This window comes from Neopsephotus bourkii, unplaced genomic scaffold (assembly GCF_033783945.1).
Source record: "Neopsephotus bourkii isolate Nb327-2 ecotype Australia unplaced genomic scaffold, CSIRO-AGI_Nbou_v1 NB_1542, whole genome shotgun sequence".
Classification (NCBI taxonomy): domain Eukaryota; kingdom Metazoa; phylum Chordata; class Aves; order Psittaciformes; family Psittacidae; genus Neopsephotus; species Neopsephotus bourkii.
Genome location: NW_026902018.1, coordinates 5,467,787 through 5,493,619, shown reverse-complemented (window position 1 = coordinate 5,493,619; position 25,833 = coordinate 5,467,787). Strand labels below are relative to the sequence as shown.

Here is a 25,833-nt window from a genome sequence, read left to right as displayed (position 1 = left end):
TGTTCTGTAGGAGTCAAGCTAAAGACTAATTTCATGGTATGCCAGATACCTGGCTTCTCTATTTAGCAATAATGTACACATCAAGGTGTAGAGCATGATGTAAGGGTCAAGCTTAACTGCTGTTCTTTTCTGTAGGATGCTATGCAGTATGCTGCAGAGTCCAAAGATGCAGAGCTAGCTGAGAAGCTGCTTCAGTGGTTCCTGGAAGAAGGCAAGCAGGAGTGCTTTGCAGCCTGCCTTTTCACATGTTATGACTTGCTACACCCAGATGTAGTACTTGAGTTGGCATGGAGGCATAACATCATGGACTTTGCAATGCCTTATTTCATCCAAGTGATGAGAGAGTACCTTACCAAAGTGAGTATTGCATAGGCTAAGAAGCTGACACTTCTAGTCTGCTGGGTGATTAGCATTATGCAAACCAGAGCTTTTTGCATGTATTTGGAATATTGTTCCTCATAAGACAAAGTCTTATATAAAGTTCTGTGGGTTTAATCATTTCAGGCTAGCTAGCAAAACTTTATAAATAGACGCATTAGGACTTGAAAGGTACCTAGTTAAACTTGGGTTTTTACCAGTGAATGTAAGCAACTGTACTTTTTCAGAGCAGCTCCGTAGTTGAAGCTGAAAATTTCTGGTGAGGGTGCGCTGTATCACTGTTTACTTTTAACTATGAAAGTGCTCTTTTCTTGTTACAGAGAATGTAGCTTTTGAGTAGCTAATACTACAGGCTGTTCCTATATCAGCCGTAGGAGTAGTCTGCTGAAGATTCTTTTTCTTTTAATGGAAAAAAAAACTTTAGTCTGGCTATACAATACTGGTGCCATTAGCTAGTCCACAGTTAGAGAGAAGAGATTCTCTGATCATATATGGTCCTGAAATGCTTGTCTCAAACAGCTTTAAGATACTAAGCTAAGATCTTTCCTTAGAAGGATCTGTGGTTGCATAGGACATCATAGGACTATAAAGAACTCCATTACAATGAGTAAAATAAAAGTGACTGCTTCAGGTTGCTTCTAATCATATCATGTTAAGTATTCCCCTCTGAATTTTCTTGCAGGTTGATGGGCTGTTCTATAAGGTGACACTCTGATTTCAAACTCTCTGTGTTCATTTGTGTCCCTCAATACCCTAAGTTTCTTTTACAGGAATCTAGCTGTAGCTTCTGCCAGAAGAGCAGTATAATTTAGCTCTAACTCATTTCCTGTTCACTTTCTAATGCTAAAAGGATAACTATTCACAAACAACTTGAAAATCCAACCAGATTCTGCTCCTCTTCATGGGAAACAAGCAAGTGATTGAGGAGGACTTGCATGTTTGGGCTCCTGTTTGATACATTACAGCTATCTTGTGGTGGGGAGGATGTGTTCTTAAGTAAACAAAAGCAGTTGCCATGTAATGGGATTTGTTCCAAGTGAAAATTGTTTGTTACCCTGTAGATCACTGAAGTGTGCAGTCTTTCAGGCATTGTGACTTGGAATAGTAACATAAAGCTTCTGTACACTTCTTGCCTGTTAGTATAATGAAGGTACTTTCACAGATCTAAAACGCCACCTCCTCATCATATTCTGCTGAGGAACTTGCCACACAAGTTCATCTGAACTTTCATGTGAGGTTTAGGTCTAAAATAATGTTTTTTAAACTGCTGGTTGGATTTACAAGTAATCACGTGTACTAAATATGGGATAACTTGCCAGAAGGAAAATCTGCATGGTGAAAGCGGTTTACAGTGGAACTAATTTAGTCTGTTGAATTAACTGCAAAACATGGAACTGGAGAATGGGCTTTATAAATGTGGTGTGTCTAAAATTGTCACGTAACTAACTTCAAAAGTACAAAAGAATAGACTAGTTTATCAGCAAGGTGTGTATGTCTTCTAAAACTTATATTTCTTTTATGCATAATGAGGTGTTAAAGCACAGAGTAGCCTATGGTCCTGGAAGGGGCCAGGCGCACACAAGCTTATGACACTCATTTGGAAACCTTTTGAACAACATCACTTCTAGGCAGCAAAGCAGACAGACATTTAGGCTTTTCCAGAGAGCTGCTTTGTCCCTTCCGCGGGATGTCTGCTCTTGGCATGCGCGCTGTTTCTCCATCAGAGGGCGTAACTGCACTTCTGCTCCAAGTTCTGTAGTGCTTTAGGGGGGCAGTAAAGAGTGGGAATCCCAGGTCGTAAGTAGAGCAATACAAGTTTTGTAACTGGTAGCTTTCCGTTGCTTTGATCCATAGTAATCTGCATAGTATTTGTAACGCCAGTTTTAAGTGTTATCCTGAAGAGCTGTTAGGCTGGCAGCTCTCAATGAACCAATTGAAGACCTAGTGCCACTCAAATTACTGATCTGAATTGCAAACTTCAAAACGTCCAGGGAACTGTTAAACACCAGGTCTAGATAACATCTCTGAAGTATACTGAAGACCCCTCTTGCAGCTCTTCTCAGACCAGATACTGATTCTTGCAGTGGGAAAGGAGGATAAGTGAAATACAGTGAAAGAATAGTGAAATATAGTGAAAGAACTGCCTGTATCTGGATGTGAAGCTGTGTGATTTTTATGCATTGCAGTCTTTATGGCTCTCTTATGGAAGACGTAAGTTGTTAAAACTGAGAGAAGGTAGGTAGTGTTGCCTTCTCAGTTTACTCCCCTTGCCCTCCCACATTTCAAAGCTGTGTTCTGAGCTTCTGCATTATTTAATGTAGCACTTTCACAAATGTGTTTAGCATGAACAGAGCTTTATTTGGCACAACATTGGGATCTGTATAAAGCCAATACTACTAGACCACTTTCTGTGATGGTTCTAGATTTTCGTTTAGAAGGAATCTCTGTGAAACTAATATGGTTAAACCAGTATTCTGCAGGCCAGGTTAGGCTTTAGTCCTAGACAAGATCAAACTTCATTGGTCTGGAGTATTTGAAAATATCTGGGTGCTCTCACCGAAGGGGAGAGGAACTTCAAGTTAACAGATAAGAGTAAACTAGGCCCATCTGAGATCATGCTTGAAACTGCAATTTGGTGGGCTTGTTTTCTGAGTCATGAAGTTGCCAGTGACTAGAATAGGGCCCCAAGAAGTGTTTCACTTAAAGGTAATGATGGTCTCAGCTATGTTTGATAGCTATTGCTTATTGCAATAAACCTAAAGAAATTGGGAAGGCAAGTTTGTAACATAGTTTGCTAGGAATGTGCAGACTTTCATAGTCTCCAGTTTGGACCTATAACAGGAGCACTTGCTAGCTAAGGTACCAGGCATGAAAAGCTTCACACAATGGTGCAATTCCTAGACAAGGTCTTCATGAATCTCCTGTTCACTTCAATGTAGGTGGATAAACTTGATGCTTCTGAAAGCCTAAGAAAAGAAGAGGAACAAGTAACTGAACCCACTCCAATAGTATTTGGTAGGTGAAAGACTTGGTTTTAATTACCTATTGTCATTCTGGTCTCTCTTTGTGGAGGTAACTTAAAATGCTACCTCCTGTCAAAGCAAACTGGTTTCAACTAGGTCATAAAATGGTTGTCTCTGCCAGATGAACTGCATATGTGGAAGTGACATCTCACTCTTACAGTACTTACACTTTTCAGATAAAGTATTGCTCTTTGTACATGGCTCAGAACTCTAGCTTAGGAATAGTCTTTCAGTATGGTAACAGGACAGGGGGTACCAAGGTGTGCACAACCCCAGGAATAACTTAGCATGTCAATTCCTCCTGTCATTCCTGTCTAAGAGGAATGTGTCTGCTTTCTGCTCTTCCAAGTAGAAAGGCAGACTGGCTTTCTAGCTCACCCATTTTAAGACACGTGCAGCCAAAAAAGCATGGCTGCCCTCAAGTGTGCTGCTATTTTAGAAGCCCTTCTGAAGAGGCATTCTGCTAACAAGCACCTAGAAGTGGCTGGTAAGGGAAGGATGTGACTGGTTACTGTCTGATGTAAATGTTAACCTGAATTTAACATAAGCATGAGGCATGTGTGGTCCTAGTGATGAAGACAAATCTGTCCAGGTATGTTCAGGCCTTCTGCAACATTCTCCAGACTGTGAGACCTAACACATCTAACTATTTTCTTGAATTGCTTTACTCTTCAGTTCTGACCATGCATGGATTAAATAGTATCAATTTGTTTGGTTTTCAGTATGGTCTCTTCAAAACAAGCCATGTTTATCACGCCTTCAAGATCAGTTATTACTTGTCTTCCCCCAGAGTCCTGCCTTGCTTTTGTAGCTTTCTGGTAGCAAGAGCAGATGGCCTATGTGCCCACTCCACAGTGCATGTTGAATAACAGTATGATTTGTTAGTGTGTGCTTGCATAGTGGCTCATGTTTTGTTAAAGCCTGTAATCCCGTCCCATAGTACACCTAACATTAGGGAAGTTTGGATTTTTAAACTAACTTTCTTCTTTTTCCCCTCATGGTTTTCTAGGCCAGCAGCTGATGTTAACAGCAGGCCCAAGTGCAGTGCCTCCCCAGGCAAACTTCCCATATGGATACACAGCACCAGGATTCACCCAGCCGCCTGTTTATGGTTTCAATATGTAACTAGCTCTCTGACAGACCTTCACTGTCTCTGTTCTCTTCTTTCCCGTCCCTTTTTAACTTCTCCAAGAAGTGTACAATGGTCCTAAAGGCACAGATGACCTTCTGTTGGCTGAACACACTTGCTGCCTGGCTCAGTGAGGAGACTTCAACGAGATGCCTGTTACTGTTATTTATTGATTATTGTCCGGTTACATTTCAACCTCTGAAAGGCAGCTTTTGTTAATGACATTGTGAGACTCTTGTCTGAAGTTAAGGCACTATTTCACTAACTCATATAGCAATAACTGCTTGAGGCCAGGGAGAAGAGAGCATATTTTTTCTTTCTTTTGCAAAGCCCATTGAAGGCAGCTGGGAAATTGCCTGGCACCAAGTTGTTAAAGCTTTAGCTGAAGCTACTGAAGTAGCAGGGTTGTTAACAATTCAGTGAAGCATCTCGTTAATAATGAATTGTTGAAAGCTTGTGTACATCTGAGTACCCCATTTTGTTTGCACTCTTACATGCAAAAGAAAATGGGCTTTCTAATACTTGTGCTCTGAATGTTTAGAGGAATATTGGGAAAGTTTCCTTTTCTGGACAATAATGCTGTTGGGGTTCAATGCTGTTGGAGTCTGTTCTATATTTTTCTGGAGTAGATCTGAGACTTGAAGAAAATAAATCTTCTCATGCCGGAGAGCAAACACTTCCCAGATCCTTTTTGTTTAACAAGAAGAGAGCATGTTACTTATTGACGTTAAATGGTACTAAAGGAAACCTCAGCTATGTGTGGCAAGTGAACATTGGAGTGTGCATGGGCTGCCAAAGTAGTAGAGATGCAAGAGTCCAGTGTCAGGGTTGGGGAGGGGGGCACTGCTAGAATACTGAGACAGTAGGGAGGGCCCAAATCCTGACATCTTATTTGCACCTTTAACTGATTCTGGCATTGGCTTCCTGCCACGCCATGTTCTGCCCCTGTCTGGTGGGCAGAGTCAGCACCACCTGAACTACCAGGGTGCGGTGACTCGGTTCTGCTATGCTGCAGTTGTATGAACAGCATGTCCATCACCCACCTCTTCCTTTGAGAATGCCAACAGGGATGTATTATTACTTCGTGCCACTTCAAATACATGTATCATTAACGTTTTATGTACTTAGATAACAATGTATAATTTATGGTTATGAATCTTGTGCTAATCTTGAATATTATAAAAGTCCAACTATAAATGTAAAACTGCAGTATCTACTGTGTGGTTCTAGTCTTAATATCTTGGGGATGGGGACTGGTTAGTAGTAATACTCTACCACTGTTAGCATTAGATTTCTTAATGTGACAACTAAGGGTGCCAGGCAGGAAGAGGGGAACTTGTGTCAAATCATCTGTGATGAATGGCTTAGCCGTTTACTTAAGAGGGAGTTGTGGTATCACAGTATGTTAGAGATTGGAAGGGACCTCAAAAGATCATCTAGTCCAATCCCCCTGCCAGAGCAGGAACACCTAGATAAGGTTACACAGGAGAGAGTGGTCTCTTCACTGGACACGTCAGCATGCTTTGTCACGTGTGGAGGCCATGCTGCAGCATGAATGAAGTCATGCTTACATGACTTCATTCACAGGACTGGAAAAGCATCAGCCCTGTGCTAAAGGAGATGCTGCAGTTAATGTTTTCTCTGCTAAAATGCATTAATACAGCAGCGGTAGTGGTAAGCTACACCTTTTCATACTGAATTCTGCTTGAGCAGGGCAAAACATCTACAAGTGTCAACTCGTAGAGACTGCCAGGATTGTGAAATCAGTAACAACAGTCTATACTTTGGCACCATTTTGCGTAGTATATTGTCACTCTTGGTCATGGCACTGCAACAGCAATGGCACAGAGATATGGTGTCCACCTTCCTGACACAAGCCAGAATGCTTCAAGCATTAATGCAACATATTAACCTCAGTTTTATACTGATCAGCACACAACAGCTCAGCTTCAAATACTGAGCAGCTAATGACTCCGAGCAAATCTGCGCTCTGTCTGGACTTACGCCTAGCAGGAACTAGCCAGGTAGCATGCTACTTTCCAGGCAGATGGTAGTTAGGTTTTGTAACCAGTTCCTTGTGGGTAGAAAGGAATTTGTGTAAGTCAGCTAGAACTGAAGGCCAGCTCAAGGGTTAATATGACTGTCAGTTTCCTTCCTCTCAAAAATTTACTGTGGCTTTATAGTAACAAGTATAAGCTGGTGGTGGAATACAGTAAATTGCTCAATTAAATACTAGAACAGCTTATGACCTGTGGAGAATTTGAGCTAGCTTAGGGATCCTTAATAGCTTCACTCTAGAAATCTAATTACAGGAATAACTAAGTTCTCAAGGAAAGCAAAGCTGCAGTCTCTGATTAATATTTTGGCTTTAGTTGCTCTCCTGCTAGCTCTAGCTCTTGCTAAGTATAATGGCTTTTATAAGTTTTGTGATCTTGCATTCTGAAATGCATCCAAAACCATACTCCTGGTGCAGTGCAGCTGTACCTGAAATGTGGAACAAACTCTTTGCATACCAGAGTACCTTACTGTTTCTTTAACAGTTAAGTCATTCTGAGCAGGAAATAACCTCTCTTCTGGTGAGGTAAGTGGAGGATTTAATGCAGTTTGTTGTGTCCATCCAAGGTTTTGAAAACTTTCATAACATTATTTTGCAGAAAATATTTAAAACTAAGTTCACTAATTCCCCCTGCTTCAGTGAGATGGTGCTAGGGCTATCACGAGGAATGATTTGTTCATGCATGTTCTAGGCTTACAAGACTGTCAAACAGTAACTCGTCAGAACACAGCTTTTACCCACTCATGCTTTTCCTATGTGAAGCAGAGTATGGATTGCCTTCTAGAGCAGCTCTTGCAATTTGTCAGACTTTAGGGGAATTTTCCCTCGTCTGGCACACTTCAGGCAGCTACAGCTCTGCATCAGAGGAGACAAGCAACTAGCAAACATTGCTTTGCAGCCACTTTAATGCTTGTGAGCTAGGTGGAAACTGATCTCTCCAGAAATGACTGCAAGGACATGTGCTCCTCTTGGCATACAATTCTGACCTGTATTCAGCTGCTCACTCTGTGCTAGCACTTGAGCTCCTTACCCTATCCTTTGCTCCCTTGCCTCTGTAAAGGTTACTGGTTTCTTTTGGTACAAACACAAGTGAAAGGGGAGGAAGAATGTCTGACAAAGCTGCTGCTGTCTGTGCTGTTGGGCCAGATGAGCCACCCCTATAAACTCAGGAGGAACGCATCGCTGGGGTAAGTTCTGTTTCTTGCTGGCTACACCATGTTTTTACAAGACTTCTATTTCCCTTCCCCTGTTTTTAGGGCTCTTTAATTAAATGGCAGTGTAGCAGAGGAAAATAGTCCTAAGTTATTTTGCTCCTTAAAAAATAAAAACTGTAGGCAGATAGAGCCTGTTTTAAGTTTGTACAAATTATGGAATGATACAGGAAAGACAGAAGTAACTCTTAGGTCCAAAACTTACTTTTGATTCAGAAGCTTCTTTTTTTAGCAACTGCAATGCTGAGCCCTAGCATGACGTGGTTCCCTTAATAAGGCTGCATGAAACAAGGAACAGCTTCTTTCCCTGGGCAAAACCAGCAACTCGGAAGCAGAAAAGATCTGTTTTTTGAACTTTAACACTGAAAACAAGTCCAACTTTGTCATCTGATATCCCACCTAGATAAGTGGGATAACTTTTGTACTTGGGTACATGTGATACATGTGGGTAAAGCTGACTGTTCAACTGCTGTGTAGTTAATGTTTATTCTTCAGTGTGTGACGTTTCAATTGGCAGGCTAGAACTTGGCCACTGAGAGCCTCTTGTTGTGATTAAACCAGCATGAGAGTGGATCCAATTCGTACTGAAAAGAACAGGCTAGAAATCTTGCAAGTCTTAGAAGAAATAGCACTGCACATACCAGGTTCACATATCAAGCAGTTTAGGAAGTGTGCATACTACCTTGTGGCAGGGTTTATTCCTCATGTGTAGAACCTCCCAGTCTTTCTAGGTCCTTCCTGTTGTGCTTGGTTTGTCACTTGGTTCCAAGTTGACTGGTTTCTTGCTTTACAGAGTACTCCAGGACTGCTTCCATCGCATTTATTCCCAGAAGGTAAAACTGGGGCATCCTGAATTTGTGATAAAATGTTACAGAACATAAGGCTGGAAAATGCTAAACACCACCAGAGTGCTCTGTGTCAGTAGTGGGTAATTAGGCTGTGGTTTGCCAAGTGAATTAACACTTCCTATAGCAACCTGCAGGTGCACCAGTCCAGCTTAATGGATCTGGGGTCTTTTTATTCTGCTGCATCTCTTCCTTCAGCAAGCATTCAGCCTTCAACGAGTCTATTGCTAGCGTAGGTATCTTGGTAGTCAATACTGTGTGTTTTCTCTGGGCATCTTTCCAAAGATCCTGACAGATCCTGACTCATGTTTTTATTAACAAAACGCTGCAGAAGTTGCTAGCAGAGGTATGTGCTTCAGTAGAGGACTTTCAGTCTGGAGCCTTTGAGATCATTCAGGAAGGTAGCAAACCCCATCTGTTTTCTTCCAAGCTACAAGAGACAATGTTGTCAGCTGTTAAGATGAAGACAGTATGAGTTTGAAATACAGACAGTGAAGTCCTGCATTGCTTTTATGTGTTAGAATTTAGGAATCCTGAGTCAAATTCTGAGTTTTAGTCATGCATTTTCCTGTGTGGTTTCATGACTCAAGGAGACGATTTTTTTTTTTGTCTGCTGTAGTTTTAATCAAGACTTTAAGATCTCTGTCTAAAAATATGTATTCCTCCTTTTCCCCCTAGTGGGTATGAAAGGGAGGAATTACAAAGTCATCTGGTATGTTGTTTTCCACAGCGATGAGGTCTCAAATGTTATGTAGAGCACGAACTCCCAAAGTGCTGGTTATCCAGCTGGGAAGCAAGGAGTGTGTTTGGTAAATAAATGGTGGGTGTAGTAAGTTTTGGAACTGCTTTACTTTTAGAAGATACTCTTTTTTCCAGCCATAGGGTGGGGAAGTGGTCTCATCTAGGGTGGACAGCCACCAGGGTTTGTCAGCTAGAGTAGTTTCTTTTGGTAAACTATCATGCTGTGAGGGATGCATGACCATGATTTGGAATGACAACCTGTCAATGCTGTTGCTGTATGTGGATTTTGTCATGCCCACTCAGATGGTAATGGATTGAGGACATCTGTGGTCTGTCAGGCTCTGGAGCACCTCAGTTTTGGTAATCCCAGTGAAGAATTTTGAGGCTCAACAGGAGCTCTTTTTGTGTGTGTGCTCTGCTGAAGTGGGAATGGTGCTAGTTGTTTTGGAATACCATCATCTTAACAGTCCCAGTAGCTCCTGCTGCTGGGGAAAGCTGGGGAAATGTTAACTCTTCAGTATGATTACTTCTCCTTGAAGCTCGTTATGTGCAGGATCTGTTATGCATAAAGGAACTGCTTGGTCTTGTCAGGGAACCTGAGGAGAAATCAATTTTCTTATTTTACCATAAGACCCCAAGTGAAAGGGATTAGTAACATGTGGGAAGGTTTGTATTAGTTGATGAGTTGTAACAATTCAGATAACATAGACGATTATTCAGTGAAATTAAGAGATCCTGTGATTCAAGGGCATGTAATAGAGTTACCTGCCCCATACTGACCACTCATGGTCTCTGAATGCTGCTGGGTGCATCAGGCTGTGGCAATTAAACCCACAGGGGCAAGGGAGATAAGCTGGAACTGAAGTGTGGTCACTGCTTCCTAGGATCCAGAAAGCTCTGTCTGCAAACACTGCCTGTGTTGGAAGCAACTTTTTTGATTCTTTTTCTCTTCAGTAGTTCTCTTTAATTCCAATGGAAGGAGGCCATGAGGTGCCCAGGCTGCAGTAACACCCGACCACATACTTCACAATTCTAGCTTTCTATGTCAGCAGAAACAAGCACCAACCACTAGCAAGGGAAATGGGCTGAGAGGGTTGTTCCCATGCAAATTCATGAAGTGAGAGCAGTATGGGAGAGAGCTGATATCCTGCTGTGAGAGTAGCTGCTCTTTTATGCTTTAACTAGCCATTTCCTAGGAGATATGCAAGTCTGGTCAAGTCTTTATCTTCATGTAAGAGGATTTAAAACTCACCTGCTGCAGTCTCCAGTATTTCAAGGTTACGTATCTTCCTTCAGTGCTCTTCTCCTTCAGGCTTCCTGCTGACAAGTGGGGTTAGCAGCCTCTTGGAGGTCAAGCTGAGATGGCTTGCGATCTGCATGTGGTTAAATATGAATAATCCCTTCCCTGCTCAGCAAAGTAAGCACTGCTGTGAATCCCATTGAGACTGATGAGAATTAAGCAGCTGGTGTAGTGTTTTCTTGGACAGGATGAGATTGTGCACAGGCCTCATTGACTTGATTTGGGAATCTCTAAGAGCCTGTGTTTGCTGTGAAGGTCATCACGGCCTCCAGGCAGCATTGGGTATGTGTGTCTGTGAGCACACAGGAATGTTATTATGATTTGATGGAAAAGGTAGTGAGGAGTTGCAGAGATCGATCAGAAATCCAAATGCATTTGTTTGCCTTTTTTGAAAGGATTCGTCTTATGTTTTGCCATTCCAATGCTGCTAACTTGAACACCTGACACCGTTCTGCAACTGGGACTATGAATGCTTGTTCCTTCTGGGTACCCTTCATGCACTATTCCCTCCTCCCCCCTATTTCTCTGTGCTGAGATAGACTTGACAAGAGACCACTTGAATATACTTGTCTCTGTTTTCACTCTTCTGAAGCCAGCTGCAGCTCTGGTCTCACCTACAGATGAGTTCTGCAATGCAAGTGTGTGTTAGTTTGCTTTTAATCCTGGAAGGATACACGTGCTTTGGCTTCCCAAATGGCCTTTCTGCAGGCAGGCATTGAAGCCACGGCGTTATCACTGCAGTTGGCTTCCAGATGAGGCTGGCACCTGGAATCCAGCTGCCTGATTGCTGAATCTTGGTGAGCAAAACCCCTGTCACCGGGCACACAGACAGCAAGTCTCAACAGGAGCACGCACTGCACACGGCCGGGGGAGGCTTTCTGACACAAGATGTTCCCTCTTTGGAACAGGGCGGCTGCTCCGGGTGCAGGGGATAGCAAAGCTCTGGAGTCCAGCGCCAGCATTTCCCGCTTTCTGGGAAATGCCACATGGAAAACTGAAGTGTCGGTTTCACTCCGCAGCATTCCCGCACGTAGCTTTCAGGCATGAACTAGTGCAGTGCTGTCTTCCTACATCTGCAAAGGCCAAACCAGTGCCGTGATTTGCACTCACAGGCACGGTATTCACCTGAGAATGTGTTGGTTTCTCTCCGGGTTGCAGTGCGAGGCGTTCACAAGTGACTGCTGCTCTGGGCGCTTCCTCCTCCTCCTCCCTGACCAAAACAGAACGATCCCAGGGCAGGGCAGCACCGAGCTCCCCCTTCACAGCGTTCATCAAACCCCCACCAGCGCCCGTGCCGCTGCGCGCACCCCAGGGCGGGCAGGTTCAGGCCGCCTGAACACCGCGGGTCCCGCGGCTCGGGGGGCGGAGGGGACCGGCGGCTTCCCGGGCTCGCTTCCGCGGAGCCCCGCCGGGCGCGGCCCCGCCCCCCGAGGATGTGACGCCGCCGGGGCCGCCCCTCGCGGGCGCGGCCCTGAAATAGGGCCCCGGCCGCCGCCGCCGCCGCGGGCAGCGCAGGAGCCGTGGCCATGCCCGCTGCTGCTGCCCCTGCGGCCGCCCCCGGCGGCAAGGCCAAGCTCACGCACCCCGGCAAGGCCATCCTGGCAGGTGAGTGAGCGCCCCGGCACCGGCCGCCAGCGCGGGCATCCCGCAGGTGCTGGTCCCGCCGTGCGAGCCCGGCAGCCCCCGGGCCAGCCCATGCCCCGTCCCGCTGCATCCCAGCCGGGCGCGTCCCGTGGCAGCTCCCGCGGCTGCATCCCCGGCTTGGGCGGCGGTGGCTGCGGGGCTGTGCCTGCAACCTGTGGCCTGGCGGGGAGGGGCCGGTGTGCTCGCAGCCGCCGTGCGTGGCGGGGCAGAGGGACACGTTAACAGGAGAGTTGGGCTGATGGAGGAGGAGGCGGCAGGGAGCTCCCTGTGCACCCCCCGGGGGTGTGAAGGCAGAAAGCTGGAGCGGCAGCGCTCAGATTGTGCCTGCTCCAGCCGTGTCTCGCACGCTGCTGTGATGCAGCTCCTTTTACGGCTTCTTGGTCCCTCCTTTGTGTGTCAGCATCAGTTCCCGTGGATCAGGGCGTGTTTTACCATCCTGTTCTGACCGTTTTCATGGGGTCTAAACAGGCTCTGAGTACAGCAGTAACTGCAGAGTTAATGTGCTCCCTTCTGCTTGTGGCTGGTTTGAGCTCGGAGCTGAACGGAGTCCAAGACAGTGGAAGGCTTGTTAAACTCCTTTGTAGCCCTTCATTAGCTCCCTGGTTTCTTCTGCCACTCCAAGGACAATTCCCAGAGTGCACATCAGTGTCTTCTCTTTCAAACGAGCCCTCGCAGCCTCCACACCATTGGCATGTTTAGAGCTTTTGTGTTTTCCAGCCAATTCTCCCTCCTACGACTGTGCCTTTGTTCGTCTGGCCAACTCTGCTCTGCTCCAAGGGCAGAGCTAAAGCCTCCTGTAGCGGGACGTGGGGGGAGCAAGGCTCTGCCCGTCCCACTGGGTAGGGGAGCAGAGCCCTTTGCCACGCCAGCCCTGCCTCGGTGGTTGGCTTCTCCGTATGCAGATCCAGGTTACTGCTGGAGACAGCATCGCTGTGGGAAATGGATGCGAGCTCCGGAGCACGCAAAGGGTCATGAGGCTTCCTGGGGTCACATCAGTGGCATAGAAGGGTCTGTGCTGTCACCAGGGCTGCCCGGCCAGAAGGGCATGAGAAGGCTGCAGCCATGGCCGAACATTCACATGAACCCATTGATGAGGCCTGGCCTCTTCAGAGCTCTGTGCTCCTCAGGGGTCTCAAACCTGTGCTGCCACCCCATCAAAGTGCCTTGTTAGTTCAGGCATCTTCTTATCCCCTTGTACTCAGAGGTCTTTTAAATGGGATTTAGTCTAAGCTTAGGATGGGATAGAGACAGGATGTTTTCTCCTCATCCAGCCCTCTCAGTCTTTCCCACTTCATTGCCCATGTGTGGTGCATCAGGTTGTCGCTGCCTGGGCCAGTGTACCAGGACACTTCTGTAGCCCTTGCACAGGTCTGTAATCAGGGATCACCAGTGCATGGTTTGTGGGCACACTCGGGAAGAGGCTGCAGCAGGCCTGCCCTGCTCTCCCCTGCCAGAAAAGCTGCCATAAGCGAGCCTGGAAGCTCTTCTGGTGCAAAGGAACGGACATGGTGCTTGTGGCCTCTGCTGGGTGTCAGTCTGAGCAACAACGCAAAGCTGCACATGCTCCTACATGGAGGAGTCCTTCTAGGTCCATGTGAGGCTGCAGAGGTGGAAGAAGGACCCTATTGAGATGCTAGTCTTCTCCTCACACAAAGCAAATCAGAGTAATTGGTTAATGGGCAGAAGTCCAGCCAAGCCTCTGTGGCATCTAATTGTATTAGAGAACCACATAAATGGGAGAAAGCTGCTGTTAACTCCCTGCATTCCGGCCTGCTCAGCCCTCCAGCCCCTTCTGGGGGGATGCAGTGCAGTTTGTGGTTGTCTCTGATGACTTTAAGGAGTTTTAGAGACTGATAACTTTAATCACCTCCGATGCTCTTGAGGCTTTTCATCTACCCCCTGTCTGCACAACAGGGCTGTGTGCTCCAAAGCTCATCTTCCTCATAGAACTGGAGGTGCTCAGAGACAAGCCGTTCCTGATGTGCTGTGCTGTGCTGTGCTGCTGGGGTTAAATGAGCTGCCATCACCCACCCTGGGTGCGTGTCTGCTCCCAGACCCCATGTGCGATGGAGATCCCTGCCGGGGGGCACAGCTCCCTCCTGCTGCCCGGACCTGCGCTGGCTCTTGTCTGCAGAGACACAAGCGGAGCTCTGGCTGCCAAGCGCTCTTCTCCTCCTGTTGTTGCGACGGTGAAGGCAAAGTTAAACATTAATTTGCTAATGGTCTCTCGTTTGTCCAAGCAGCCGCTGTGTGTGTGCCAGGGCAGCTCCTCACCTCACTGCAGCCACAGCACACGGGGACATCTTGGCTGTCCCGGCCATTGGGGTGCGTGTCACTCCCGGGGGTCTTCAGGGTTACAGAGGGCAGAGCTGGGTGGGTGCGGGTTCTGCTGCTGTTCAACCTCTACACCCCCTTTGCAAGGGGGGGACCCCCACGCTCTGAATTGATGGTACAAAGCTAATTTGAGGGGCATGGCTCTGGGTCAGAAGTGATGTGGCTGTAGGACACTAAGGGTTGGTATAATGTGGCTTAGTTAAACTGGGTTAAAAGACTGGCAAACGTGCAGGGCTTATACTGAAACAGGTCTTATGTGTGTCTACCTCGCAGGCTGGCCCAGTTGCCTGTTGTAAAGCTGGTGTAATTATGAACTCAAGAGCTGGTTTGAGGTCCCGCTCCTGTCTCCTCTGCTGGGCAAGAGCCTGATTGCAGGCTGAGCTGGGCACCCAGCCGTGTCTCAGCCTCCCTTCAGCAGCTCCCGGATGCTGTGCTGTGGTTTCCAAACCATCCCGCTGGGCTCCTGTCCCTCCCACCAGCTTCCCACAGGATTTGGTGCTGCTCCTGCACTGCCCAGTTCTTGGCACAGGCCACGCTGCAGCAGGCTCGAAGTGAAGCAGCGAGTGGTGAAACAGGAGCTGGTGGGGGGGTTCACCCCTGTGTGTCCCAGGGGCTCCTCGCTGGGTTTTGGGCACCACGGGGCTGTTAGGTCAGCTCCAGCCAGCCTGCGGTGGCCGTTTAGAGCCCGGCACAAACGGTCCTTGTCCTTTCGCAGGCAAACCTCCCCAGCAGGGCTCACAGGGGCTGGTGGGTCAGCGCCTTTGCCTGCCCTGGCCAGGGTTGAGGACAGCCTTGCTCTGGTTTTAGCCGGCTTTGAAGCCTGGGGTCTGCTCCCTCCCACGGAGCAGCTCCCGGATGCCTTGCCTGGGGGCTGGTGCACAGTTGCTGTTCCTGCCTACACCTAATCCTGCCTGCTCAGGGGGCCTGGATGCTGCCCTGCGTGATGCTTGGCTTGGAAAGAGCTTGCTGCTGCTCTGGTGTTTGCTACAAACACTGAGTGCTGCTGGGAATCAGCAGTGATGTGCACCAGGGCCCCAGGAGGAGCACGGGCAGAGGGGAGAGGGACTGTGCAGGGAGAAAGAGAAGAGCCTGCAGGGTAGGGCATGAAGCACCCAAAGCAGGGAGCCCAGGATCACAGGAGATACAAAGCAGTAATTACAGCTTCAGTCTCCTTTGTTAATCTCCTGATACGACCTTTCTTAGGCAGCACTGTACCTACAGAGGAGAGAGTCAGGGCAGGATGTGAAAGCTGAGACTTGCTCCTTGCAGAGCAGGACATCATTCCCAAAAGGCCCAAGTCCCCCTCTGCTTCCAGGGCCATTGGCGTCCTGGGAGGGCGGCTGTGCTGCTGTGGTCTGGAACACTGCCTGGTGTTGAGACTGCAGCTCGCAGCAGAGCAGGGGATGTTTCCCCCTTGATGCTGAGCGGGGGAGTGGGGCGCTGGGCTGGATGTGGCAGTGGGGAGGATTGGTGAGCATGGAGGGAGCCCATCTTGCCTGGTCTGCTGGCCCGCCGTGCATCCCGCCTGGCCGTGGTCTGTCTGGTGTGTGCCTGGGGAGCGGGGCAGAAGGAACACGCAGGCCCTGAGTGCGTCCCTGCCTGCCTCTGAGCCCGCGTGGACTGCAGAAACCCAGAGCAGCCCCAAGGCTTCTGGTGGGAGGAGGCTGCCAGCCCCAGGACTGGGAAACCACACTGCGGTCCTTCAGCTCCTTCAGTCTGAATGGGTTCTGTGTGAGCTGGGATTAATCCTGGCCTTGAAATGTGCTGCTGAGATTTTCACATGCCTGGTGCTGTGCTTGACGTTCTGCAGGCAACCATTTTCCCTGGGTTGACGTAGATGATCGGAAGAGGCCATCCATCTTCTGGAGGCAATGAGCACCGTGAGCTGACAGCCCAGGGACATTGCAGCATCTCTCAGCTCTGACAGCCTTGTGCAGTGCATGCCAATGCAGCTTAGTGCTCCTGCCTGGGCAGTGGTGACCCTGTGCTTGTGCCATGAGGTCTCAGGTCACCTCCTGACAGCAGGGGTTGATCTTTATGTCATCTTTTCTCTCTCCCTGTGCTCCATTGCCTGCTGCTGCAGCCATTCCCCTGTGCTGTTGGCTGTGGGACCAGAGCCTGTCCCCGGGGAAGGCTTCATTCCCGCAGTGGCTCCTTTATCCAGCCACAGGGCTGCACTGAGGGATGTGTCCAGCAGCCCTGGGCTCTGACACTGGCTCCCTGTTGCCCGTCTTTAGGAGGAGTTTTGGACACTCAAGCAGTAGGTGTCTGAAGTGCTGCGGTGAGTTGGTCAGGAGCAAGCTCACAGGGGCATTGCCAGGGCCTTAGGGTGCACAGGGCAGCAGGGTGAAGGCGAGTTGAGCTGGGACAAGGGACTTGGCTGTCCCCAGAGGTGAAGTCAGCACCAAAGGCAGATGATGCTGTGACTGTGAGCGAAGGGAAATGGCTTCTGCCATTGCACTCGCAGCCATGAAGTCCATAATAAAGATTTACTGCAGTATTGGCCCATTGAGAAGTAAATGCGAAGGGGTGATGAATGAGCAGGTTGTGAAAGGACAACCTGTTGAAACAGGATGGTTCCAGTAAGATTAGGGACAGATTACTCCATCCCATCGACAGCATTATCTGCAGCGCTGTTTGCATGGGGCTGTTTACCCACCCGATGGCACAGGGTACAGAGAGGCACATTTCATGTTTGTCATCCTCAGTATCCCTGGTGAGGGGATCAGGCTCCCTCCAGCCTGGCTGTAGCACAGTCCCATGACGAAAGCAGCCGCGTATTTACCGATGGACATGCTGAACACCCGTGCCTCCCACCGGCCTTGCCCCTATCAGATAGGAGACCCTGCAGGGCCCCAGCGCAGGGATGGATGCCTGCTGAGGCGGGCTGACCTGTTGCAGGACGTGTTTATTTCCCTTCTAACCAAAACACAGGCAATGGGGCAGTGTGGCCGGGGGGAAGCAGCCCTGCCCAAGCTCAGTGATGGGTGGGATCCGTACAACGCATAACAGCCCCCGTGGTGGTGTTCCCCAAGGATGGGGCTGCTGAAGGAGGTGTCCGGGGGGGGCTGTTCAAAGCCAGCTCTCTGAGAGCGCTGTCCCCAGCCTGCCTGCGCCTGAGCCCGTTTCACAAGGTACTGAAGGAGGGGATGGGGTGATGTGGAGAGGGTGGAGCCCGCTCAACCCGTTTCACCACTGCAGGCAGGGCAGGATTTCTCCACCGCTGCCTTTGCTGTGTCATGGGTGGCTCAAGAGCACCATGGGTGGCTGCCAAGAGGGGGTGAATCCCTCTGTCGCAGGCAGTAAGGGCTGTGCTGCTGGTGGGGCAGCATGTGGGCTGCAGAGAACAGTCCTGAGCTGCTCTTTGAGGCCTTTCATGTTTCATTTACTGAGCTCTGAAAGGCCTCTTGCCCGGAGGGGAAGAGCACCAAGTGCCCTCACGAGGCTAGGAACGGCATTCAGGAGGCAGGCAGGGTTGTGGGCTGTGCCTGCAGCATGCGGTCTGTGTCATGCTTCTCGCCTGCTCGGCTCACCCTGTACACCTTCACCTTCTGTGTGTGGGCTGGGTGCCCTCTCAGTAAGGACAAGCATGAGGGTCAGCTCTTGCTGCTGCCCTAGAGAGGAGCTGGAAGCCTGTTTGTGCCTTCCCACTGCCCTGAGCCACGCATTGGGCAGGAAGGGCAAGCTTCAGGGATGGTCCTGTGAGAGCTCTGCTGCTCTGCTTGCAGGCCCTCAGGAGTAATTTCTTCTAGCCTGAAAGCATCCTGCCAAACCTGAAGTTAAAAGGGGCTTTTGTTTGGGAATCAGATGCTTGTGTACATCTGCATGTGAAATTACCCTTAAAATGGAGAGGCTGAAATTGCTCTCCAGGTGCTCACTTCTCATCAGCGCTGCACAGAGACCTGCTGCTCTGTCCGCAGGAGCAGGATGCTCTTGCAGGCACAGTCACTTGCAGGAGTGGCAGAGGCACAGTGCCAGCTCCTGCCCCCCTCTGGCTCCCAGTGGGGCAGTGTGTGCTCTGTGGGGCACTTACCTTCAGGTAGAGGATTTTGGGGGGTGGCAGTGCCAGCCCTGACTGCACAGCCTTGGCTTGTGTCAGCCCTGGGGCTCTGCTCATCTTCCCCATTGCAGCTGTGTCCTGCTGCCCTTGGCACCCACCGGTGCTGGGTGCCAGACCTGTGGTCCCTGGGATGAGCTCCCAGGTGACCGGTGTGTTCCAGAAGCTGCTTGCTGGTGGGGTTTGAGCTGAACCTGTGTGTGCTGATGCACGAGCATCGCAGGGGTAGCACCTGTCTGCTGTCCCCAGAACCCCTCTTCTTCCTGCCAGCTCTCCCCAGCAGTGTCCAATGCCTGCAGCTGCATCCTCAAGTAACTCTGCTGGCCCCTCTGCAAAGGAGAGCTAAGCTTTGTCTGGGAAAGCCTTGCTCTGTGGCTGGCAAACAGGTACTTTTCCCTTCTTCCCCTTCCCCACTGTGCCGATGGGGTCAGGATTGCTGGCACCCGGGGTGCTTGCAGGCCCATTGCAGGCAGGGAGCCATTCCCAGTGCTGGGAGCGGGGTCCCCTCCCCAGAGGCACCTCCTCTGAGGCTGTGCAAAGCGACCTTCCCCGAAGGACATCCTCTCTCCTGTGGCTCCACCACATCCAGCTGATAGCCCAGAGCCTTGGCCCAGCAGCTGGGCTGCCCCACTTGCTCTTTCCCCTCCCGAGTGCTCGCTGCGGCTGTTCTGATGACTCCATGGTGTTGCAAGAGCTGAAGCTGCTGGTTAAAGTCCGGGTAAACAGGTTGGAAAGCCCTCGGCAGCGCTGGCGAGGGAAGGGGGGCTGGAAAAAGCTGCTGCTCATGGGCGATGAGGTGGTTTGTTTGCATAGAATAAGGTTTCCACTGGAATAAAGTGGGGTGGGGAGAGGATGTTTGACAGCAGAGCAGGAGCTCTGATGTGCCTCACTTTAAGGAGGGAAGGGGCTGTAGGGTGGGTGTTTTGTGCCACCTTGTCTCTCTGCAGGCAAAGGGAAACAGGATAAGATAGCTCCAACTAATGCAGTGTGTCTGGGGTCCCTGCTCCATGCCCCTTCCTATGGGATTTGGGGCTGGAGCAGCACTGGGGCACATGTCCCCAAGCAAGACGAGGGAGAAGATCCTCCTCTCCCCTGAGCAGACCTGTTCTCCTGCCCTATAGCTCGCTGCAGGGGTGTCGAGCCTGTCCTGGCTGTGCAGTACCAGCGCAGCCTGCGGGCACGGTGCCCTCCCCTCTCCTCTCCCCAGCACACAGTGATGGGGGCAGTCGTGGGGCCAGCATCCAGCCGTGGCTCTGGGATGGAGACACCCTTCCCATCCAGCTCCCTGTGGCAGCCAGCATGAGTGCCCTGTTCCTGCTTCCTTGGCTCAGGCAGCCCCAGTGCACCAGAGGCTGCCAGTTCCCAGGATCAGCATCCTTTGCGGGGCACCTCACAAGCTATGGATGCAGCTTTGCCTGCAGGATGCTGGGCAGAGCCTCTGCCTCCCCTGCACAGACCAAAGTCCTTAATCCCGGTGCTTGCTGAGGCTGTGGGCAAGTTGCAGGAGGTGCAGCATCCCTCCCTGTGCTGTTTGGGGTAGCCGCTGTGCTGGGTGCCCCTGGACTGGTTCTGTCTGGCTCCTGGACGTGCTGGAGGACTGAAAGGGAACGTTTACATGTGTTAAAATGCCCAGCACTTGAGGTCTGCAGCGTGGAGGAAGGGAAGTGGCTTTGGCAGCGCTCAGGGTGTTTGTGTGGCTGTGGTGGCAGCAAGGCTTGGTGGCACTGTGCTGTGTTAGCAGTGCTGAGAGGTGCCAGCTGCTGCTCAGCTTATCGGGGCCTGCTGCACCCAGCCGGAGGATGCTGCTCCTCATCGCACTGCTCAGCAGGGACCTCTGTGGTCCCACAGGAACTCTTTGGCCCCAGTATCTGCCATCTCTGACGGATGTGCCAAGGGCAGGAGAGGGTTGAGGGGACAGCAGGAGTGCTCTGGGGACCCTTGGGGTGCTGGCTGTCATTCACTGGTGCCCCGGGGTGCTGTGGAGGTGTTATGGCCGGCAGTGGTTGCCCATTGCTGCTGGCTCGGGCTGGGCAGCTCCAGCCCCTCCTGGGAACACAGGGGGGAACAAGGAGCCTTTGTCTGCTGCGGCAGAGCCCGGCTGGCCCCACGCCCCGTCCCCAGCGCCCCACGGTGCCGGGATGGTGCCAGGCTGGGCTGGCTGGTCCTGCTCTGGGTGTGGGGACCAGCACTCGGTGCCATGGTGGCCCCATCCCCGTGGGAGGAAGGGGATGCTCTGAGCGTGGGGCTGGGCTTTCCTGTCATCCCACTGTGCTCAGTGCTGGCACGGCTTCTTGGCTGCCTCGGGGAGGATGAGAATGGGACGAGCCTGAGCCCAGCCCCATGCTTCTGGTGCCTGCAGCAAAGTAACCCAGGATAAGGCTGTTTGAAGGTGGGTCCTGCCCAGCTGCTGGAGGGAGTTGTTTGAGGCTGCTTTCCTTTCCCTCCAGAAGGGCCTGGTGCCATGGGGAGTGCCAGCCTGCACAGCAGGGTGTCCCCACACTGTGAGCAGCTTCACCAGTGGCACTCTGTGGGAGGGAGCTGTGGAGGCAGCACCCTGGATTAAGGGTGTCTCTTGTAAATTGGGAGGCCATACAGAAGGAATAAGACCATATGAGAAGCTGCCGTAGCCTAAGGAGCAGGGGCTGCCTGCTGTTGTCCCAGGGAAGAGCCACGGCTCAGCTCCCCCATCCCATGGGCCCTATCAGCATCCCCTCGCAGGGTACTTTGGAGGGTGCTGATAAGCAGAGCTGTGCTCGGCTGTGCTGCACTGGCTTGCACCGGGCTGCAGAGCAGGGGAACCACCACTGCTCCCATGCTTCCTGCTGGCGCCGGCACAAAGAGCTCCCGCTGCTCGGCAGGGCCCGGCTGCGCTTTGATGGAAGGAAGCGGGCTGCGGCGGGTGCTCGGCCGGCCGGGGCTGAGCCCGGGGCCGCAGCGTGCCAAGGGCAGCCCAGGCACCGGCAGCCGGCACATCCCTGCTCCGGGGCAGGAAGGGCTTCAGCGCTGTAATCAGCGCCCAGCAGCTGCCGCTGCGTGAGCCCGGCGCGGCCGGACTGCCTTGATGATAATGGTGCTGCAAATGGGCTCCTGGGGAGCGCTGCTCGGCCCCGTTGGGTTTATAGAGCCCTGTGCTGGCAGCTCCCGTGCAGCGCTCTGCCTTTGAGAGGAGGCAGTGCTGAATCAGCAGCCCTGGGTGCCGCGTTTGGCCCGGTTTTCCCACCCCTTTGGTCGATCCTGTCGCCAGCTCTTGCCATGGTGAGGCACGGTGCCTGTGCGGGGTGCCAGGCTGGCACAGGGCCCTGCTACCCTGTGAGGTTCCCAGGGGTCTGGTGAGGACAGGGACACTGCATCCCAGCCCACACCTGGCTGGTAAGAGGTCTCTGGCTCAGCCATCATGGAACTGGCAGCACTGCACAGTGCTGGACGTACATGGTGCTGCTCCCAGCCTGAGCATCCCCTCCTCTCCCTCCCAGGTGGCCTGGCCGGAGGCATCGAGATCTGCATCACATTCCCTACCGAGTATGTGAAGACGCAGCTGCAGCTGGATGAGAAGGCAAACCCTCCCCGCTACAAGGGCATCGGTGAGTGTGCCAGCCTGCTGGAGCCTGGCTGGAGCTGGGGGATCAGTGGGGTGAGCAGTGGGGCTGGCACAGTGGCCTCGGTACAGTGAGTGATGGCGGTGGCACTGTGCTCTGCTGCAGGGGACTGTGTGAAGCAGACTGTCCGTGACCATGGCATCCGGGGGCTGTACCGGGGGCTCAGCTCCCTGGTGTACGGCTCCATCCCCAAGGCTGCTGTCAGGTAGGTGCCCCCATGACGCGGGGTGAGCTGGGGACCCTGGGCAGCAGCAAACAAGGGGTGGGTTTGCCCTCGGCATCCCCAGTGTCACTCTGCCAAAGGGTGCTTTCCTGGGTGGGAAGGGTGCCCGGCTGCTCCCAGGGGCAGACCCAGAACAGGGGGTGCAGGCCCCTGGCTGGGGGGCCCTGGGGTTGCACAGTGGCTCCTTTGCAGGTTCGGGATGTTCGAGTTCCTCAGTAACCAGATGAGAGACGAGCAGGGGCGGCTGGACAGCACTCGGGGCCTCATCTGCGGGCTGGGCGCTGGAGTGGCCGAGGCCGTGGCCGTTGTTTGCCCCATGGAGACCATAAAGGTGGGTGGGAGCAGCCACCGGTGTCCCCTTGCCCAGCACCGCACCCTGGGCAGGGCTGGGAGGGGATGAGAGCCAAGGATGCTTTCAGGGACCTGAGGATTTGCCCAGGGTGGGTTTGTAGGGGAGGAGCTGATGCTGGAAAGCCCCATGGAGAGGTCGGGTCCAGCAGCCACGGTCCCTTTCCCACTCTGGGGAGGAGCCCCCCACCCAGGAGCCACCCCATCACCCAGTTTAGTACTGTAGAACCCATGTTGGTGCTTTCAGAAGCAGTTTCCCAGGTTTTCCTCTGCAAAATGCCATGGGCACAAGCTCCCCCTGTGGTCTCACCTTGCATTGCTTGGGCATGAGGGTCAGCTCTGATTTTGGGACCATCCCTGGACAGGTGGCCGTTAGCCCTTTGGGGACATTACATCTCCCCATGGCTTGGCCACGACAAGCTCATTGTCTCCCCGCAGGTGAAGTTTATCCATGACCAGTGCTCCCCCAAGCCCAAATACCGTGGCTTCTTCCATGGTGTGCGGGAGATTGTTCGGGAACAGGGTGAGTCCCCAGGGAGAGGCATCCTGACCCCCCGGGTGCTGCCGCACTGCAGGGACGGGGCAGGAGGTGGCACAGGCTGGGACCAGCAGCCTGGGGAGGTTTTTCTCTGCTGATGGGGTTGGTGCTCTCCTCCAACGCCCTCTTGCTGCAGGGCTCAAGGGGACCTACCAAGGCTTAACCGCAACCGTCCTCAAGCAAGGCTCAAACCAGGCCATCCGATTCTTTGTCATGACCTCCCTCAAGAACTGGTACAAAGGTACGGTGTCCCTGTCCCCACAGCCCACCCTGGGATGCTGGCTCCTCCAGCTCATCCTCAGGAGCTAGGCTTGGGCTTCCCATCAGCACACCCTCCGCTTCTCATGGCTCAGCCAGACCCAGAGCCTTCCTTGGGCTCCCTTGGGGATGCCGTGTTTCATCCCCACACCACCGCCCTGTCCTCAACCTCTCCTCCTTCCCAGGGGATGATCCCAACAAGGTCATCAACCCCTTCGTCACGGGGGTGTTTGGAGCCCTTGCCGGAGCCGCAAGTGTCTTTGGCAACACCCCCTTGGATGTGGTAAAGACCAGGATGCAGGTACAGCACCGGGCATGGTGTGGGACCTCTCTGCCTGTGGTGGGATGGGGCCACTGTTGTTTGGGAGCCTCCCAGACACCATCTGCTGGTGTTGTCTGGGAGGTGCCTGGGGATGCTGCCCTCTCATAGGTGGGCTTTGGGATGCTGAAAAGTGTTTGCACAGAGGAGATGGGGATGTCCCTGCTGGGTTTGGTGGCCCACAGTAACAAAGGGCGATCGGTTCCTCTTGGCTCACCCCCAGCTCTGCCCCCCTGTATGAAATCCCCCCCGATGCATTGCTGGCTCCAGGCTCTGACCCTGCTTTTCCCACCCACAGGGGCTGGAAGCGCACAAGTACAAGAGCACCTGGGACTGTGCCTACCAGATCATGAAATACGAAGGGCCCCTTGCGTAAGCACTGCGGGTGGCATGGGGGGAGCTGGGGAGAAGGATGGGCAAGGACAGGGGGTTCTGAGGGCACCGAGCCCCACGGATCCCCCTCTATCCCTGGCAGGTTTTACAAGGGCACGGTGCCTCGCCTGGGCCGCGTCTGCCTCGATGTGGCTATCGTCTTCATCATCTACGACGAGGTGGTCAAGGTCCTCAACAAGGTGTGGAAAACGGACTGAGGGGGCCGGGCCAGGCGGCCCCCACCTCACTCACCCTGTGGGGATGCAGCTGGAGAGCCGTGACCAAGCCCACTGGGGCCAAGTCTGCCCCACACCCGCCTTCCCCCCACACCCGGCCACCTTTATGTTTAGTAACAGGCTCTGGAGCAGGTTAAATTATTAGTTGTGCGCTAAAAGGAGCAGGGAGGGAGCAGCATCTCAGCATCCAGACCCTCAGCATCCCGGTTATGCCCACCCTGAGCCCCTGGTGACACTTCTTCCTGGTCCTGTATCACTTGCAAGCGCCAGTTATCCAGGACAAGGTGTCCCCTGGGACAGTGGCCCAGGCCCCCAGCAGCCAGGAGTTGCCTGTGGGCCAGCTCTTTTTTGGGTGCTGAGAGCTCCCCCAAGCCATGTGGGCACAATGTCCATGCTGTGCAGCAAGCACTGCAGCTGGAGGAGGCTCTTGGGGCTGATGCACCAGCTGGGAGCGATGCGGTGGGTCTCACAGCAGCTCCATGGGGATCCACCAGCCCTGTACACCCCGGTATGGGATGGCAGCGACCTGCTGCTGTGGTCCCAGGCTCCCTCCTCCCTGCCAGCACCAACCCCCTGGGGTGCTGCATCCCAGCCCCGGGTCCTGCTCAGTGCTGGGCTGCCCGCAGTTGCACATACAGCCAGGCCTTTAGTTCTTGCTGCGGGGCCGGGGTGAGCCGGGTGCCCCATCACTTGCCGTTTACAGTCGAGACGCGTGTGCGAGCCGGGGCGAGGAGGCACAGCCCCGTCCCGCAGACTTGGCCCCTCGGCCGGGGTGCAAACCCCTTTTTCTGCCACATTCCCCCCATCTGCCCTCCCGCTGCCTCTCCGCAGCTCCATAGGTAATCCTGTAGCTTTCCGAGCTTCATGCTGACCCACTAACACCTGTGGCCGTGGGGCTGGAGCCCCGCTCTGCCCCATGCTGGGCTTGGCCCCGCCGGATTTGTGCCAAACTTCTCCCAAAGGAGCTGGGGGTGGGCACGGGAGCCGGGGCTCGACCCATCCCTTCTCCCTCCTGTTGCCAGTGATGAGCGCAGCCTTAACACAGGAGGGCAAAGGAGGAGAAGGAAAGCCCGGGCACGGTTTACCTGTGGCTTTCTGCTCTGAAGCCAGTGAGGGTTGCATTGGGTTTGTTTGGTTTTTTTACTGTTATTCTGTTTTACATTCGCAATTTGAATAAAATCAGTCTGGCTTTAGCAGCCCTGTTGGTGTCCAGGCTGTGCTGAGC

General features: G+C 52.4%; 3 protein-coding genes across 7 annotated transcripts in view; 2 read left to right on the top strand and 1 right to left on the bottom strand.

Annotated features, from left to right (window-relative positions):
• Positions 1–5,742, top strand: part of CLTCL1 (clathrin heavy chain like 1) — a 37,223-nt gene extending 31,481 nt beyond the window's left edge. Inside the window, exons 30-34 of one of the 5 annotated variants that reach the window (XR_009728049.1) lie at positions 136–357; positions 1,061–1,081; positions 3,318–3,393; positions 3,754–3,888; positions 4,411–4,549. Coding sequence is in view for 3 of the 5 variants with exons in the window: in XM_061370801.1 (XP_061226785.1) it covers positions 136–357; positions 1,061–1,081; positions 3,318–3,393; positions 4,411–4,526 (435 nt within the window). In the remaining 2 variants the exon portion in view is untranslated. Of the gene's footprint in view, positions 1–135; positions 358–1,060; positions 1,082–3,317; positions 3,394–3,753; positions 3,889–4,410 lie in introns of all 5 variants that reach the window. The other 4 variants (XR_009728050.1, XM_061370801.1, XM_061370804.1 and 1 more) reach the window with 4 other exon arrangements.
• LOC133221697 (pre-B lymphocyte protein 3-like) overlaps positions 1–25,833 on the bottom strand; it is a 157,787-nt gene that overhangs the window by 445 nt on the left and 131,509 nt on the right. The window lies entirely within an intron of this gene.
• Positions 12,135–25,801, top strand: SLC25A1 (solute carrier family 25 member 1). Its single transcript, XM_061370786.1, has 9 exons — positions 12,135–12,288; positions 22,192–22,299; positions 22,420–22,519; positions 22,730–22,868; positions 23,324–23,408; positions 23,560–23,664; positions 23,867–23,982; positions 24,299–24,372; positions 24,476–25,801. Exons 1-9 carry the CDS (start codon positions 12,210–12,212, stop codon positions 24,588–24,590), a joined length of 921 nt encoding a protein of 306 aa, XP_061226770.1. The 5' UTR covers positions 12,135–12,209; the 3' UTR covers positions 24,591–25,801.